This window comes from Apodemus sylvaticus, chromosome 9, assembly GCF_947179515.1.
Source record: "Apodemus sylvaticus chromosome 9, mApoSyl1.1, whole genome shotgun sequence".
NCBI lineage: Eukaryota > Metazoa > Chordata > Mammalia > Rodentia > Muridae > Apodemus > Apodemus sylvaticus.
Window position 1 is genome coordinate 53,552,594 of NC_067480.1, and position 18,714 is coordinate 53,571,307.

The following is an 18,714-nucleotide window of genomic DNA, read 5'->3' on the forward strand; positions in this document are numbered from 1 at the left end:
CCGGGAGGCGCTGCTTTCCGTTGTTTGCCTAGAGGGTCAGTGCATCTCTGCACACTTGAGTCTTTTTTTTTTCTCCATTCGGGGGTGAGGAGCGGTCGGCTTTCTCTGTACTTTCATTTCTTACTCGGGATTGGTCCATCAACTCTTCAGTTGTGGGAGCGTTCAGAATAACCGAGAAACAACAAACTGTAAGGACTGCCACCACCACCACCAAGCCATTTCATCTGGGCCTTCACCTGCAGACGATTGGCACTTTTTAAAAAATAGCACATCTTTTGTTCTTTGATTCAATTTTATACGTGTAATTGACGCATTTAGATTATATACACTGCCCCCCCCCAACCTCTTTTCCAAGAGTTCCTGGACTAATTTTCGAGGAAAAAGAAAAAAATTTTTCCGTGTTGTACAATTGCAGAATATTTGCAGAAAGCTGCCAATTGCTAGTAAAATGCTGTGTCTAGGTATTAGTGTCAAGGATGGTATTTGCATTCAAATAGTAGTGACTCCTTGCCACCTGAATTTTTCTTTATCCTATTTTAGTTACTACCTTTGTGGCTAGTTTTTATTTTTTATCTTTTTAAATTTGTTTGCTTGTTTGTTTTTCAAGACAGATTTTCTCTCTGTAACCCTGGCTGTCCTGGAACTCACTCTGTAGACCAGGCTGGTTTCGAACTCAGAAATCCACCTGCCTCTGCCTCCCAAGTGCTGGGATTAAAGGCGTGTACCATCACTGCCCTGCATGGCTAGTTTTTTTGTACATAACGTTTTTTTGTCTGGCTTTCCTTTTTGCTCAGATGACTTAATTTTCAGAGTATTTTTTGACTTTTACTTCTTTAGTGATAATTATTCAGTAAACTTTTTCATTCAATTTTACAATGTAGTTGAACTTTTTGTTTTGTTTTTTTGTTTTTTGTTATTCAAGATAGGGATTTTCTGTGTAGCTTTGTCTTTCTTGGAACTGTCTCTGTAGACCAGGCTGGCCTCCAATTTATAGAAATCAGCCTGTCTCAGTCTCCTGAGTGCTGGGATGAAAGGCTTGCCCACCACTCTGTGGCCCCCCAGGCTATTTTTATAGCCTATCCACATGGTAGTTGTGGCATGGATTTACTTGTTAATAAACTGGATCAATCCTGTTTTGAGATAGAAATGACTTGATGAATAATTTGTTTATAACAGTTGTTTACTTAGTTACCAAAGAGGATAAATCAGTTGTAAATGCTTAAGTTTCATCAATCTTCTATTTTGGAAGGAACTAGAAAGCATGTTAGCCTGATAAGAGGGCAACATACAGAAAGAGTTCTAAGTTTTAGGATTAGTTTTGCTCTGGTTTGAATTCACATTATATAAGGACATGAAGAAAGAAAAGAGGACCCTAGGACACAGGTTTTCAGGGGATCAGCAAAGTCACACTATGCTGCTGGATGCAGGACTCACCTCATTGATCACTGGCGTATTAGGTGTTAGACCTAGGGCCTTCTGCACGTGCTTGCTAGGCAAGTGCTACATCCTCATTTCTCCTCCTTTTACTGCATTTCACTAAGTTGCCTAGGATGGACTGTAGCACAGCTTGTCGTTGAACTTGACTTCCCCTCAACCTTGCAGAGTAGCTGGGATACCTAGTTGTGTGTGTGTGTGTATGTGTGTGTGTGTGTGTGTGTATTTGTATATGTATTTCTCATTCTTTCATAGATATTCAATGAAGGTTTTAAGAAACCTGACAGAAAAATGAAAAATCTTTTTTGTAGCCTTTCCTGGCCTGGAACTCATAGTTTCTCCTGTGTCTGTCTCCTGTGTGCTGGGATTAAAGATGTCTACCACCACACCTAACAAAACAAGTCTTTTTAATTGAGCTACACATTGAATCAATTTGCATATGAAATAGTGCTGCTACTCTTAGAAATCTTGTCTTTAAAAAATGTAGTAAAAATGTATGCAAACATTTTAGGGATTATTTATTTATTCAGTCAAGGGTTTCTCTGTGTAGCTTTAGTTGTCCTGGAACTTGCTCTGTAGATCTGGTTGGCCTCAGATCTGCCTGCCTCTGCTTCCCAGAATGCACACCACCACGGCTTGGTTGATAGGATTTTAAATTGTTGAGAGTGTGATACTAGATTTGGAAACTATTGCTTTAGGCTGATTGACTACATTAGTATTAGTTCCCAGAACAAGGTCAGTATTGAGTGTTAAAGATTTAGAGATAATGGTTAAGTGAATCCTTGCCTGTAAGAAGTTAATAAATGAGAATAGGAATCCCCAAAAACTGTGTAATAGCAAAAGCATGAGACTGAACTGTCTTCAGAAGGCAGCCTTAGAATGTATTTTTTCAAGTTGGGGGTGTAGATAGTGATAATGTTCTTGACTTGAATATAAGGATGCCCTGGGTTCTAACTCCAGTACCCATGGACATTTTATTTTCAGAGGCAACTCTTAGAAACTTTGCATCTTGTGCTTAAAATAGTCAAATTGAATAATAGTTTCCGCTTTTCTCTTTGTTTTGAGATGATCTCACTGTATATCTAGGCTGGCAGTGATCCTTCTGTTTTTACTTTCCTGAGTCCTGGGATTACAGGTGTATTCCACTGTGTTTTGCCATAATTTCAGTTTAAAATAGACTTTTATTGTTTAAAATAGAACACAATCTAATGCCTAAGCCTTGAGAATTCACTAAAATTATGCAGTTTATTTTAAAGAATTATGCAGTTTTTTTAAAAAAAAGATTTGTTTATTTATTTTATGAGTAGCTGTCTTCATGCATACCAGAAAAGAGCATCAGATCCCATTATATAGATGGCCAGATAGTTGTGAGCTATAACGTGGTTGCTGGGAATTAACTCAGGACCCCTGAAGCAGTCAATGCTCTTAACTGCTAAGCCATCTCTCCAGCTCCCCCCACCCCCCTCTTTTTTTTTTAAAGAAAGTATCATAGGTCTCATCATTGGTACATGATTGCCCAAAGGATGAGAATCATTCTATAACAGTAGTAGAAATTTGTTAAGCCTAATTTCACATTTCATCAAAATTAGAAGAATATCAAAATGATAAGATAATTTTGAACCATTATTTCCCCTTATAGTCTAGTTAAAACTGTTTTCCTTTTTATACCAAATCATTAAAAGCATCTTGTACCTTTAGTATAGTAAAAACAAAACAAAGTCAACCCAATTGGGAATAACACTTCTAGAACCTGGCTGGGAAAGTGGGTTCTATATCAGTCAAATCCCAAAGGTCACCTCAGATTCATGGAAAAGACCTACCTCCTTTCTCAATAAGAGTTAAAAAGAGCCTGGCGGTGGTGGCGCACGCCTGTAATCCCAGCACTCTGGGAGGCAGAGGTAGATGGATTTCTGAGTTGGAGGCCAGCCTGGTCTACAGAGTGAGTTCCAGGACAGCCAGGGCTACACAGAGAAACCCTGTCTCGAAAAAACCAAATCCAAAAAAAAAAAAAAAAAAAAAAGTTAAAAAGAAATTGAAGTTATCATTAGTCTTCCACATGACTTGTATTTCTGCTGCTGTGATAGAATTAGTTTTTACAGTGTTCTTTATAGCTTAAATCTGCTGGTCTTGGTAACAGCTTGAGTTTGCAGGAAAATAAATGGTTGTATATTGAAATGTATAGCTGTGTATGCCATTCATATTATAGAACATATTAAACTATAGTAGTTAACTTTACTGTCTAGTTTGTGTTGGATACCTTAGGTATTCTAGGAGAGGAGTGCTATATATTTTGGTCATCTTCTTGATTGAGATGTTGCTAGTGCTTATTGCAAACTGATTATAATGAAGCAATTCAGTTATAACAACTATTTTATAATATATTGAAACAGTATGATAATTATGGTTAGAGTATTCACAGTTGAGTAGTTAGAAATTCAAAACTGTAAAACTTTTTTTGAGACAGGGTCTCTAACCTTGACAATTCTGGGACTTCCTATTACATAGACTAGTATGACCTCTGACTCCTGGGATTAAAGATATATACCACCACACTCTGCAAGTAAAACATTTTTCAAATTGTGATACTCCTATATAGTTATGTTATCTCTGTTACAGCACATATAATATTCCTTACATAAATATTTTTCTAATTTTTTAAAAGATTTCTTTTTATGTGAATGGGTATTCTGTCTACATGTATGTATATGTATCATGTACATGCCTGTTGCTTCTGGAGGTCATAGTAGCATCAAATCTCCTGGAACTGGAGTAAGGTATGATTGTTAGCTGACATATGGATACTGGGGACTGAACATAGGTCCTCTGGAAAAGCAGTCGGTGCTGTTAAATCTATGAGCCATGTCCTTAGTCATACACTGGGATTGTGGAGATAATAGTCTGTTAAAACATCTTTGCTGGGATTATTAGTCTGTTAAAACATCCCTTCTGGAATTCTCTGAGATTGTAAATTTTTTTGTAGATAATTGTAATAGTCAATTTTAGATAGTGACTTGTAGGCAGGTTCACACTTAATGGGTTATTATTGAGCATCTTAGTTTTGTAGTTTGTAGTTTTGTAGGGTATTCCTGCAGCATATCTTTAAAGATAGGTTGTGATCCCTTCTCTTCCTCCTCTTGACTCTGCATTTAGATGCCTTTTTGGAGTTAATCAGGATCTGAAGGAAAAGACAGGAAGGAAGGAAGAAGGGTGGAGTTACATTCTCTTGCTGTATCTAGGGCTAGTTATTTAAAGGTTTGATGCAACTGAAAGATGGAACACATTTGTGTAACCTCTACCCAGATCAGGAGCTCATGTACTGATTTTAAAAACAAATTTTTTTTTTGAGATGGCATTGAATTCACAGTGATCCTTTTGCTTTTGCATCTGCTATCACATCCTGCATACATACTGTTTTTTTTTTTTTTTTTTTTTTTGGTCTTTTGGATTTGGTGTTTTTCCGAGACAGGGTTTCTCTGTGTAGCCCTGGCTGTCCTGGAACTCACTCTGTAGACCAGGCTGGCCTCGAACTCAGAGATCTGTCTGCCTCTGCTTCCCAGAGTGCTGGGATTACAGGCATGAGCCACCACTGCCCGGCGTATTGTATTTTAAAAAAAAATAGATTTTTTTAAAAAATATTTTTAAAAAATAGAGTGTGTTGGCAAATGCCTATGATCTCAGTGAGACCCTGTCCCAATCCTCAGAAAAGGGAGGAAAAAACAAAACCAAAAAAAACCCTCACAGATAATAGTTTAAACCTTTTTTTTTTTTTTTTTTTTTTTTTTTGAGACAGGGTTTCTCTGTATAGCCCTGGCTGTCCTAGAATTCACTTCACTCTGTAGACCAGGCTGGCTTTGAACCCAGAAATCTGCCTGCCTCTGCCTCCCAGGTGCTAGGATTGGGACTAAAGGCATGCACCTCCACTGCCCAGCTTGTTTTGTTTTGTTTTTGAGAAAGGTTTCTCTAAAATTTCATTGCTATATTACATTCCAGTCTGTTTTTACTGCAGGGTGTTTATACAGAGAGGACTGCCTTTTAAAATATATTAGAGTGGTTATGTAGGCTTTTTTTCCCCTTGAGACAGGTTCTTTTACTGTAGCCCATACTGGCTTGTAGCAGTCTTCCTCCCACAACCTCCCTAGTACTGAGATTTCATTGATGAGGTGCCATCCAGTATAGGACTTGCTTTAAGCATCAACCAAATGATACTTGTTTATAGTACTTTTTTTGTTAGGATTGCCTTTGGATTGATTATTTTATTTTATTTTATTTTATTTTTGTTTTTTGGAGTTGGTTTTTCCGAGACAGGGCTTCGTATAGCCCTGGCTGTCCTGGAACTCACTCTATAGACCAGGCTGGCCTCGAACTCAGAAATCTGCCTGCCTCTGCCTCCCAGAGTGCTGGAATTACAGGCGTGTGCCACCACCTTTGGATTGATTAATAAATAGACTGATAGATCTCAGGTTGAACAAGTATGCTACTAATTTTTTGTTTGTTTTTTGTTTTTCATGAAACAAGTGTTGATAAAGCTTGTATTTGTGTACTGGGTAAGAGAAAATGTAGAAAGAAAACATTTCATGTTTCATTAATTAGCCATTTACAAATGAGGGATAATGGTTCTGTTTTTTTTTTTTTTTTTTTTTTTTTTTGAGACTTTTTATTTTCTGTGTTACTCTGGCTATTTTAGAACTTGTCCTTTAGACCAGGATGCCCTTAAACTCAGAGATCCACCTGCCTCTGGCTCTCAAGTGCTTTGATCAAAGGTTGCACTACCTCACATGGTGAAATGATGTTTTGTTTTGATGAGCAAATTTAAGTTTTCCTTGTGAGGGAGGGAAAGTAGATACTGTGTAAGTGATTAACAATGTCTGCCATATCTCCATATTAGTTTGATTTATTCTTTTGGATACAAAAAAAACAGTTTGTTCTAGACTTTATAAAGATCTTACAGCCTAGGCCCAAAACAATATTTTTATACAACTAGCAGCAGATTTTCAGCTGCAATTTTTAGTTCTTGAAAAGCTGTGGTATTTCATGTCAAGCCACAGTTCAGGGTTATAATATAATGTAATGTACTTGATGTAATGAACTATTTTGAGTGTTTGACTTAAACTTTGAATTGAATTATATCTGCTTTTTTTTTTTTTTAAGATTTATTTATCATATATAAGTGCACTGTAGCTGTCTTCAGACACACCAGAAGAGGGCATCAGATCTCATTACAGATGGTTGTGAGCCACCATGTGGTTGCTGGAATTTGAACTCAGGACCTCTGGAAGAGCAGTCAGTGCTCTTAACCTTTGAGCTATCTCTCCAGTCCTGTCTGATTGGTTCTATTCCAGATATTTGGTCCTGTTTCATTCAGTTTGATTCATTGCCCAAGCTGTCTTGCCCAGACAGTTTTTACATTTTAATAATAGATTGAAGAATTAGAATTGCTTGATTTTATTTTGGGCTTTCTTCATTAGGAAATAAGATGGAATAAGTTGATGTCTGCATATTTTTTAAAGTTTAAATGCATTTTTAGTGAAAATTTTTATGGAAAATTTAAACATGTATATAATGTACCTCATATGTTCATATCTTTTCTTATTTTTTAAATCCACAGAATCCAGCATCACTCCATGTTATTTTTAAGCCAATCGCAGGCAGTTTTTTGAAATTGTAATATAATTATGGTTTCCTGTTTCCTCCCTCCAAACCTCCCTTTTGCTCTTTAAAATTTGCAACCTCTTTCTTTTTTTCTTTTCCTTTTTCTTTTTCTTTTCTTTCTTTCTTTTTCTTTCTCTTTCTCTCTCTCTTTTTTTTTCCTGAGACAGGGTTTCTCTGTGTAGTCCTGACTGTCCTGGAACTCACTCTGTAGACCAGGCTGACCTCAAACTCAGAAATCTGCCTGCCTCTGCCTCTCAAGTGCTGGGATTATAGTGCCACCACTGCCCAGCTCTCTTTTTCTTTGTTATGTGTGTGTGGATTCCTAAGTACATAAGTACAACTTGCACAGTTTGTATAATATTACTTGTATGCATATTTTCAGGGCTGATGACTTGGTATTGGATAACAGGTTGGTGTGTTCTTTACTAAGGAAGACTATTGTTCCTTTCCTGGCGATCCCTAGTAGTTCTCTTGAGCACACCCTCCCCTATCTACATGACTATTTCCATTGTACTCATCCTTGTTCAGGTCTTGTATAAGCAGCCATGGGTATGTAGCTTCTGACAGTTCTAGAGACACGAGCCACACTCTCACAGCAAATCTTGGAAAGGGTTTTTTCCTCCCCTCTTTTAAAATACCCTCAGCACTGTGTCCTACTTTCTCCTCCCCTCCCCTCCCCTCCCCTCCCCTCCACTCTCCTCCCCTCTCCTCCTCTTCAGTCCCTCTTCTCTCCCCTCCCCTCCCCCTCCCCTCTCCCCCTCCCCTCCCCCTCCCCTCCCCCTCCCCTTCCCCTTCCCTTTTTGGTGAGAAGCAGGATACAAAGCTGGTCTAGCTGGGCTAGCTTCAAACTACAGAGATCAGCCTGAATGCTAGAATTAAAGGCCTGTGCCACTAGGCCCAGCTTTGTATCCTGCTTTTTTTCTTTTCTTTTTTTTTTTTTTCTAGACAGGGGTTTCTCTGTGTAGCCTGGCTGTCCTGGAACTTCTGTAGACCATGCTGGCCTCGAACTCAGAAATCTGCCTACCTCTGCCTCCCAAGTGCCCGGCTGTATCCTGCTTTTCAAAAGGAAAATATTTTCAAGACTTAAATAAATAGATCCAGGAGGGATGGCTTAGCAGTTAAGAGCACTGGCTGCTCTTCAGAGGATACTGGTTTGATTACCAACACCTACAGGATGGCTTACAGCTGTCTATTAACTTTAATTTCCAGGGATCCAACGACCCTCTTCTGGCCTCTGTGAGCACTGCATGCATATGGTATATAGACATGTGAATGCAAAAAACCTATACATGTATGTATGTGTATATGTGTGAATGTGTGAATGTGTGAAATGAACTGGGCATACCCTTTTAATTCCAGTGCTCAGGAAGCAGATGCAGGAGGATCTCTGAATTCAAGGCCAGCCAGGTTCTGGGACAGCCAGGAGTATATAAAGAGATTTTGTTTCAAAAATAAAAATAAAATAGAAAGAAAAAAATTAGTATTTCTCCAGAGTCTCTCTCCTTTCCAGTAAGAATTAGCAATGCTTGTGTAGCTGAGAGGACATCAGTAGCAGATTAGTTAAGTGCGATTCTCTGTCCATGTGACTGAATTGTCTGTGTGCTGACTGCCAGAGTACATCTTTGTGAAGAGCTTTTGATTTGAAATAGTGCATTATAACTCATGAATTTTGTACACTTAAAAATGCAAATTGTTGCCACGCAGTGGTGGCACATGCTTATAATCCCAGCACTCTGGAGGCAGAGGCAGGCAAATTTCTGAGTTCGAGGCCAGCCTGGTCTACAGAGTAAGTTTCAGTACAGCCAGGGATCTACAGAGAAGCCCTGTCTCAAAAAACCAAAAAAAAAAAAAAAAAAAAAAAAAAAAATCGAATTGTTGTATTTTCTTATTTTCCAGTTCAGTTCAGTTCCCAGAACCAGCCATCTGTTTCTGTTGTTCCTTGGAGAAAAGAGTTGATAGTGCTTAGTTCTTAGTAAATTCTTTTACCTTTTCAGTCATGAAGATTCATATCTCAGTGATTAAGCCCTGGAAATTTGTCATGACTTTTTTGTGTTCTGTTGGCTGTCTATTCTCACCAGTCAAGTCTGCTCTCTGTGGAACTGGCCTTCCTTTGATGACCTACTGTCCCAGACTTAGATTGAATGCTTTCATTGTTCTGTAACTAGTATGCTGTACTATTTTGTATTGTCTCCTTTTATTTTATTTTATTTAAACAGAGAAGGAAAGAGTATACAAGACACTGAGATTACTGGAGACTCTTTTTTTGTGTGTGTCTGTTTGGGGGGGGTCTTTATTTTCTAGACTGTCAGTACAAAATAGACAGTTGCTGAGCATAGTGGTACATACCTTTAATTCTAGTATTTTTGGGGAGAGGACAGAGGTAAGTAGAGCTCTGATTTCGAGATTAGCCTGGTCTACATGGCTAGCCTGGGTTCCAGGACAGCCAGAGATAGTGAGACCCTGTCTTGGAAAAACTTTAAAAAGAAAAAAGCCCAAGAAAAGGCGCATGACTGCATTAAGGCTGTTGCACAAGTGGTAGAGATGTTCATTCTTTTTTTTTTTTTTTTTAATTTGGTTTTTTGAGACAGGGTTTCTCTGTGTAGCCCTGGCTGTCCTGGAACTCACTCTGTAGACCAGGCTGGCCTCAAACTCAGAAATTCGCCTGCCTCTGCCTCCCAGAGTGCTGGGATTACAGGCATGCGCCACCACCGCCTGGCTGAGATGTTCATTCTTATAGATGTTCAATCACTGAAATGTTCAGTGATTGTAGAGAATGAGATGAACTTCAGAGCCTCAGAACATCATTGTGAAAATTGTCACAATGATGAATGAATAAGTAGGAAATGTAAGGAAATGTAAGAGAGAGAAGCCAAAGATCATCTCAACAAATAATGTTTGTTATAGTCAGAGAATCTATGTGGTAATTGTTGTAGTTGTGAATCCAGGATGAGTTAGTTTTTTGTTTGTTTGATTGCTGTTGTGATTGCTGGCCTAGTGCTGGGAGTTGAACTCAGAACTTTTTGCACACCAAATGTATTTTGTCCCTGAGATATGTTGTTAGTCCTGTAGTTTGTTTTGATTTTGGTTTTCAGAAAAAGTAATTAAGGCTAACAGAAATTAGAAATGTCTTTTTTTTTTTTTTCCTTTGGTGTTTTGAAACAGGGTTTCTCTGTGTAGCCCTGGCTGTCCTGGAGCTCACTCTGTAGACCAGGCTGGAACTCAGAAATCCACCTGCCTCTGTCTCCCAGATGCTGGGATTGGGATCAAAGGAGTGTGCCACCACTGCTGCCCAGAGAAATAATGTCTTTAGTTTAGACCCTTGGATAAAAGTGTTTGAACTCTGAAATTGTCAGATTGGAGAGGGTGATTTTGTTGTTTGTTTTGATATTTGTGTCTGTCCTGTTTTGCTTTTGTTACTTTTATAAAACACTGACCAGACCAGACCTTGCTTACATTGCCAAGTTACAGTTCATTGAGGGAAGCCAGGGCAGTAGCTGAAGGTAGGAACTGGAGGTCTTGGAGGAATGCAATGCTGCTTACTGGCTTTCTCTCCATGACTTACTCAACTTTCTTTCTTCTTCTTCTTTTTTTTTAAATTCAGTATTTGCTTTTGATAACATTTCAAATGTTATCCCCTTTCCTTGTTACCCCTCCGAAAATCCCCTATTCCATCCCTTCTCCCCCTTCAACTTGCTTTCTTATATAAAGACAGGGCAACTTCCTCAAGGGTGGCATTGCCCACAATGGATTGGGATCTCATGAATCAAAGAAATGCCCCCATACACCTGCCCACAGGCCATGCTGATGTTCCCTCTTACCAGAGCACTCCAAGTTTGTGTAAAATTGACAAAAGGCTAACCAGCACAGTATCTGTTTTAGTTAGGGTTTTACTGCTGTGAGCAGACACCATGACCAAGGCAACTCTTTTTTTTTTTTTAAGATTTATTTATTTGCTTTAATTTATATGAGTACATTGTAGTTGTCTTCAGATACACCAGAAGAGGGCATCAGATCCCATTACAGATGTTTTTTAGCCACCATGTGGTTGCTGAGAGTTGAACTCAGGACCTCTTGAAGAGCAGTCAGTGCTCTTAACCTCCAAGCCATTTCTCCAGCCTGACCAAGGCATCTCTTAAAAGGACAACATTTAATTGGGGCTGGTTACAGGTTCAGAGGTTCAGTCCATTATCATCAAGGCAGGAACATGGTGGCATTCAGGCAGGCCATGGTACAGCTGGAGCTGAGAGTTCTACATTTTCATCTGAAGGCTGCTAGCAGCTTACTTAACTTCAGGCAGCTAGAAAGTGTGTCTGATAGCCCATACTCATCGTGACATACCTACTCTAACAGGGTCATACCTTCTAGTAGTGCCACTCCATGGGCCGAACATATGCAAACCATCATAGAATCCCAGGAGGCAAGGAAGAAAAGCAGAGAATTGCTTTAAAGAAACAACTGAAATGAGAAGTCAGTGAGTATTGGAAGGCAGAGATGGAGAAATTTGTGTGTGCTTTGGATTTAGCAGTAAGCAGTCCAGCTGGAACTTGATGGTGAGGGCAGTGGAATGTTGATGCATACCCCAGCTAGTAGAGAGTAAAAGTTCCCATAGCAAATACTGACACTTGTGAAATTTTGACAATAATGGGAAAATAAGGATAACAGTAGGGCCGGATGGTGGTGGTGCACGCCTGTAACCCCAGCACTCTGGGAGGCAGAGGCAGGCGGATTTCTGAGTTCGAGGCCAGCCTGGTCTACAGAGTGAGTTCCAGGACAGCCAGGGCTATACAGAGAAACCCTGTCTTGAAAAAACCAAATCCTAAAAAAAAAAAAAAAAAAAGATAACAGTAGAGAAGTGAGGTAAAGGCGGCCAATATTTTCCATGCAGGATATGCATGGATTGCAAGTAGAGGCATTAAAGGAAGATAGTGGTGGTTGAGGGAGGGCTCTGACTCTGAGAAGGCATTTCAGTGTTAGACAACTTTCAGTTGCCCTGTGGGCAGATTTTGGGAAAGGCTTTCTTTTATTTCAGGTAAAGGAAACTAGGGCCATAAAGGGCTAAAGATGGAGGGCTGATAGACATATTTGGGGGTGAGGTGGTTCAAACAGGAATGGCCCCCATAGACTCATATTTTTAAATGTTTAGTCCCCAGTTGTTGACTCTTTGGGAATGATTAGGCGGTATATCCCTTTTGGAGGAGTGTGTTACTCAGGGTGGATTTGAAGTTCCAAAAATCTAGTCATTCCCAGTACATACACTTCTGCTTCCTACATATGGTTTGAGATGTTGTTCTTGCTACCTTTTGCTCCACCATTGGTTTTATGAATTGCCTTTCTCTTACCAGTTGCCTTTGTTGTGATGTTTTATCAGAGCAGTAGAACAATAACTTAAGATGAGAGACATTAGCAAATAGTGAACAGATTTCTTGGGTTTCAGAAAGGAATGGTGAGAGAAAAATGAAAATGGGGTTAGTGATTGAAATGTTGTGGAGGTTTAGACCTTAAGGTGTTAGAAACTTTTGCTTTTTTGGAGTATTATTATAGGATCCAAGAAAGCTGTGCTTCAGAAGGAAATTTCTGAAATTCTATGGATTGGTTGATTGGAGGACCTGGAATTTTTTTGCTTTTGAGTGTCCTCTATAGCTCCCCCTAACCCAGGAAACATGTGTATGGTAGTATATTACTGCTAGGGAGGGCAGGTATCTTTTTTTGTGTTAACGTAAACAAAACTTCTCACTCCGTCTTCTTCTGAGGGAAGAAGAGGTTTGGAGGTTTGGTTGCTTTTTTTTTTTTTTTTTTTTTTTTGAGACAGGGTTTCTCTGTAGCCCTGGCTGTCCTGGAACTCACTCTGTAGACCAGGCTGGCCTCCAACTCAGAAATCCGCCTGCCTCTGCCTCCCAAGTGCTGGGATTAAAGACTTGCGCCACCACCACCCGTTTGGTTGGCTTTTTATTGCCCTTCATTACAGAGGATAATAAACCTTTTCCTCTCTAGATACTTACAGGAAGAAGCAATTCTTTACTATGACTATAAATTCATGGAAATGTAGCAAGACAATGTTTGAAGATAGTCTTCTGGTTTTTATAAGAAATACTGTCTAACTAAAGGAGGTTAGTTTTGCCTGCTGCCATAATACTTAGCAAGCATTGAAAGCACAGAAAATGAGAATCAGGAATACTGTTTCATGCTGTCTTTTCTGTCATCTAAGCATGTCCGTGGATCCTCGACTGAATCTTGGAGTAGAAAGTGTCTTGGAGCTTAGTAAGCTTATTTTAACTCTTGCTCCCCTCCTCCCACACCTAACAACATATAAAGAAATGAATTCTATTATTTTTTTTAAAGATTTATTTTTATTCATTATATCTAAGTACAGTGTAGCTATCTTCAGATACACTAGAAGAGGGCGTCAGATCTCATTACAGATGGTTGTGAACCACCATGTGGTTGCTGGGATTTGAACTCAGGACCTTCGGAAGAGCAGTCAGTGGTCTTACCCGCTGAACCATCTCTGCAGGCCCCTTGCTATTTTTATAGTATACAGTTTTATATTTGCTTGCTTTCCAGACACTCTGCTTTCTCCCTTCTTCCCCTGGTCCTCTCCTCCATATAGTTCCCCTCTGCTTTCATAATACATACACTCTGTTACCCTCTCTTGATATTGCCTACTTTAGATCTTTCTTACCCTTTTCATAGTCCCCTTCATACATTCAGTCTAGATTATACATTTGAGAGAAAACGTGAAAATATTAACCCATTGATTGGTTTGTTTTTGTTTTTGTTTTTTTTTAATAAACACTAGACAGTGATTGCCTTTTACATGTGCAGTTGGCAAAGATTTCTCCCTGTCTGTAAGTTCTTTTCACTATATTGATAGTTTTCTTTTCTGTGCAGAAACTCTAATTTCATGCAACACCATTTGTCAGTTCTTGGGATTATTTCCTGTGCTATTGGAATTGTGTGTTGTACATCCCCCCCCCCCCCCCCCCCCCCCGGGATTTCTCTGTAATAGCCCTGGCTGTCCTGGAACTCACTCTATAGACCAGACCAGACTGGCCTCGAACTCAGAAATCCACCTGCCTCTGCCTCCCACCACCACTGCCCAGCTGTGTTGTACATTTCTAAATGTTAGAGAATTTTATTAGTTTCAATTTCAGGTTACTGGCATGTGCTGGATAGGTGCTTTCTCTGCTTTACTTGCAGTGTTTTAATTCTTTTTTGTTGTTTTGTTTTAAAACAGGGTTTTCCTGTGTAACAGTAAACCCTGTTTTAAAATCCTGGCAGTTGTTTTGTGTACCAGGTCCCAACCTCACAGTTTATACCTGCTTCTGCCTCCCTGTGCTGAGATAAAAGTCATCCACTGTCAGACACAGCCCAGTGTGCTAATTCTTAATGAGTGTGGATTAGCTTCCTTTTGACACAGGGTTTCCATTTTGTATCCCTGGCTGGTCTAGAACTCTTATGTAGATCAGGATAGCTGCAAACTCACATTCACTGCCTGGCTGGATTAACTTTTGGGCGGGGATGACACACTTTTAATCTTCACTGTATGAGGAATTACAAGAACAATGTTATATGTTGAACCAAAATTTCCTTTATACAAACTATTAAAATACAATTGTATTTCTTTCTTTTTTTCTATATTTGTTTACATTACAAATGCCTTCCGCTTTCCCAGTTCCCCTCTCCCTACAATTGTATTTCTAAAATGAAATCATAGATATAAAATTGTAGTCATTAAGTAAACTAAACACTATACATTAAAGAGAAACATCAATGGGGCAAATGTATGAATGAAGATACTCCTGAATTTTCCCATTTTGTCAAGCATCAAAAACCACCAATCAAGCTGGACAGTGATGGCACATGCCTTTAATCCCAGCACTTGGGAGGCAGAGGTAGGCAGATTTTTGAGTTCTAGACCAGCCTGGTCTATAGAGAGTTCTAGGATAGCTGGGGCTACACCATCTCGAAAAAACAAAAACAAAAAAACAAAAACAAAACCACCAATCCTTTTTTTCTTTAAGTTTTTGTTTTATTTTGTTTTGTTTTAAATCACCATTCCTCTCTTCAGACACACCAGAAGAGGACATCAGACCCCATTGCAGATGGTTGTGAGCCACTCTGTGGTTGCTTGGAATTGAACTCAGGACCTCTGGAAGAGCAGCCAGTGTTTGTTCAGCCAGTGTTTGGAGAGTGCTGAGCCATCCCTCCAGCCCCAAACCACCAATCTTTTAGTCCTTTTCTTGTACATTATTCTGTATACACATTCTCTGCATTTGATTGGATCCCTGGATTTTATTTCATTTTTGATGTGACAAATAATGTATCATTGGCTGCAGCTTTGGTGGGTGAACATCTTTTTGGGTGTCCACTGTTAGTGCCTCCGCAGCTTGAAGAAACTCTGTTGGATTAACTTTTTGAATTAGTATGAATAATAGAAGAATGTTTAAAATATTTAAATGTAAAGTTATTTGGGGGCAGGGCTACTTTTATTCACTGTTAGTGGCATTTTCCAGGATACTGTTTCAGAAAAAATGACTAAGGAGCTTTATGCTAACTTAGTCTGTCAGTTTCAGTAGATTTGCAATACTCCTTTATTTGAAATGAGTTTGTAAGTCTTTTTTCTTGTCTTCCCATGAATCTTTTTTTTTTTTTTTGGATTTGGTTTTTTCAAGACAGGGTTTCTCTGTATAGCCCTGGCTGTCCTGGAACTCATTCTGTAGACCAGGCTGGCCTCGAACTCAGAAATCTGCCTGCCTCTGCCAGAGTGCTGGGATTACAGGCATGCGCCACCACCGCCTGGCATGAATCTTTTTCTTACTCCATCACTCCTAGATTCCAGTCCTGTATCCTCTAACCCCAATGTATTGTCATTGTTTTCAGTCAGACCTTGTTACCTAGTAAATTTGGATGAAAATTCTTCAGATAGTCTAAAATAATAGATGATATAAAACTGATTTTTTTATAAAAAGGTTTATTAATTTTATGTATGTCTGCGTGTACACTTGCATGCCAGAAGAGGGCATAGGAACTCACTATAGGTGGTGTGAGCCACCATGTGGTTGCTGGGAATATAACTCAACCTGTGGAAGAGCAACTGGTGCTCCTAACAGCTGAGCCATCTCTCCAGCCCCTAGAATCGATTTCTTTAGACTCCAAGTGCTTTTATTGCCCTTTCTAAATAGCCTTTGCTTGTGGTGTATTTACATATTTTGGTACAACTAATAGTCTCAGGATAGACTGTGAGAACAAACTCTTGGATTCAGAATGTTTTGCTCAGAATTCTAGGAGGATGAACTCCTGATTAAGAGAAATTGATCGGATGGCAGGAATTTCCAAGTTGATCCTCTTGACAGTCACCTGTTAACTTGTTAAGAGACAAATTCCCAGTGTAGGGGCTTGTCAGTTTTTCTTAAGTCTTTCAGGTGACTAACACATGGTTAAGTTTTAGATTCTTACTGTATGTAGGGTGTGATGACTTAAAAAAAAATCCAAAATACACACTCTTCTCTCTCCCCTCCTCTCCCCTTCCCTCCCCCTCTCTCCCCTCCTCTCCTCTCCCTTCCCCCTCCCCTTCTCTTTCCCCCTTCCCTCCTCTCCTCTTCTCTCTTTTCTCTTCTCTTCCCTCCTCTCCTCCTCCTCTCCTCTCCTCCTCTCTTCTCTCCCCCCAACCCCCTACCTGCCTCTGCCTCCTGAGTGCTAGGATGAAAGGCATACATGGCATACACCATCACTGCCTGGTCTAACTTTCTTGTTTTTTACTGAATGGGGAGTTTGAATAATAATTGAGTAGTGGAGAAATAAATGCTCCCTGGTGCAGAGTCTGTTACCTGGAAGAATGTAATGGGTATTATTAAGTAATTAATAGAATTTAGGAATCTTTAATCTGGAAATATTTTTCTTTCAGGAGGCAAAACCATCAACTGAAGACTTAGGCGATAAGAAAGAAGGAGAGTACATTAAACTCAAAGTTATTGGACAGGTAAGTTTTATTATTTTTCTGCCTTGACATTCATTCATCCAGTATGTGAACACATAGGAAAAATATTTGGTAAAACAAGTTATTTAAAAATTGCATTTTCACTTATTGTATATAAATCTGTTGGAAGTAAAAGAGGCTGATAGTTTTTGTTTCTGAGACAGGGTCTTACTATGTAGCCCTTGGTTGATCTTGAACTCACTTTAGTAGACTAGGTTTGCTTCAAACTATTGAGATCCACCTGCTTCCCCCCTCTAGTACTGTAATTAAAACATGTGCTACCATGCCTGGAATATTACTACTTACCATCAAAATATGAGACTTCTACACATTCTTTCAACTGTGAGATTAGTGTCACCACTGTGAGAATTTTATTTATACATTTCCTTTATCATTGATAATTTTTGAGGGGGAAGGGGGTCTGTATGTATGTGTGTATGTGTGCTGTAGTAGTAGTTAGTGGTGGTAGTTGTGGGAATTAAAACTAGGGTCTGCCCTTGGCCAGGTAAGTGTTCTACCACTGAATCATGTTCACAACCATCCATTTACTATTATTGAGTATGGTATGTGTGCTTATGCTCACATAGTGAGAGTCAGAGAATGTAATTTTTAGGTGTCTGCTCTTACTTTTTACCTTATTCCCTGAGACAGGGGTTTTCAATGCTCCTGGAGCTGGCTTATAGCCAGCAAGTTTCAGGGCTCCCTCCTCTTTCCCATAGCACTGGAGTGTTTGTACTAGGAACAAACTTGTCTGAATTTGTGCTTGTGCTCTTTTACCCAATGAACCTTTCTTTTCCCTCCTCCCCTCTGTTTTCAAATATTTTTATTTTATTTTTTAAATTGAATGTGTATGGGTGATTGGCTGCATTTATGTTTGTAGCACCTGTGTGCCTGGTATCCATGGAACTAGTTATAGATGTTTGTGAGCTGCCAAATGCTGGAAAATCAAACCAAAGTCCTCTGAAAGAGAAGCTAGTGCTCTTAACCACTGACTTATCTGCCCAGCTGCTGACACTACTCTTTTCACCATCATTATCATTATTATTTTGAGACAAATTCTCACTGTATAAGCCCTGTCAGGTGTGAAACTTTTGTTTCTTGAGTGTTGGGATTAAAAGCAAATTTTGCAGGATATTTGATCACACTGTGAGCCCCAAGATTGCATTATTTACTAGAAAAACCTCTTTTTAGTTGTAGTGCGGCTCAACCTTAGCACACATCATCCCCCCAACCCCCCACCTCGAGACAGGGTTTCTCTGTATAGCCCTGGCTGTCCTGGAACTCACTCTGTAGACCAGGCTGGCCTTGAGCTCAGAAATCTACCTGCCTCTGCCTCCCAAGTGCTGGGATTAAAGGCCTGCGCCACCACCCGCCCACGCCACGCCCCCTCCCCCACCCCCCCTGGCTGTTAGCACACATCTTTAATCCAGGAATTTTCTGCTTGAATATTGTAAACAGTATTAAATAAAGTCAAACATTGGTCAAGAAATGAGCAAGCAACCAGTTAACGGGAAGCAAACATAGGATTATTAAAAGCCAGAGAGATTAAGGGGGAGACAGGAAGATGGATAGGGAGATGCACAGGAAGTGGAAGGGAAGGGTGTTCAGTGAGGAGGAGGTTGTTTGAGATAATGTGAGGGAGGGGGATTGCTGGT

At 39.6% G+C, this 18,714-nt stretch overlaps 1 protein-coding gene across 1 annotated transcript in view; it reads left to right on the forward strand.

The window, feature by feature from the left end:
- Sumo1 (small ubiquitin like modifier 1) overlaps positions 1-18,714 on the forward strand; it is a 35,142-nt gene that overhangs the window by 645 nt on the left and 15,783 nt on the right. The window contains exon 2 of the mRNA XM_052192913.1: positions 16,988-17,062. Within this exon, the coding sequence (XP_052048873.1) occupies positions 16,988-17,062 (75 nt within the window). The remainder of the gene's footprint in view (positions 1-16,987; positions 17,063-18,714) is intronic.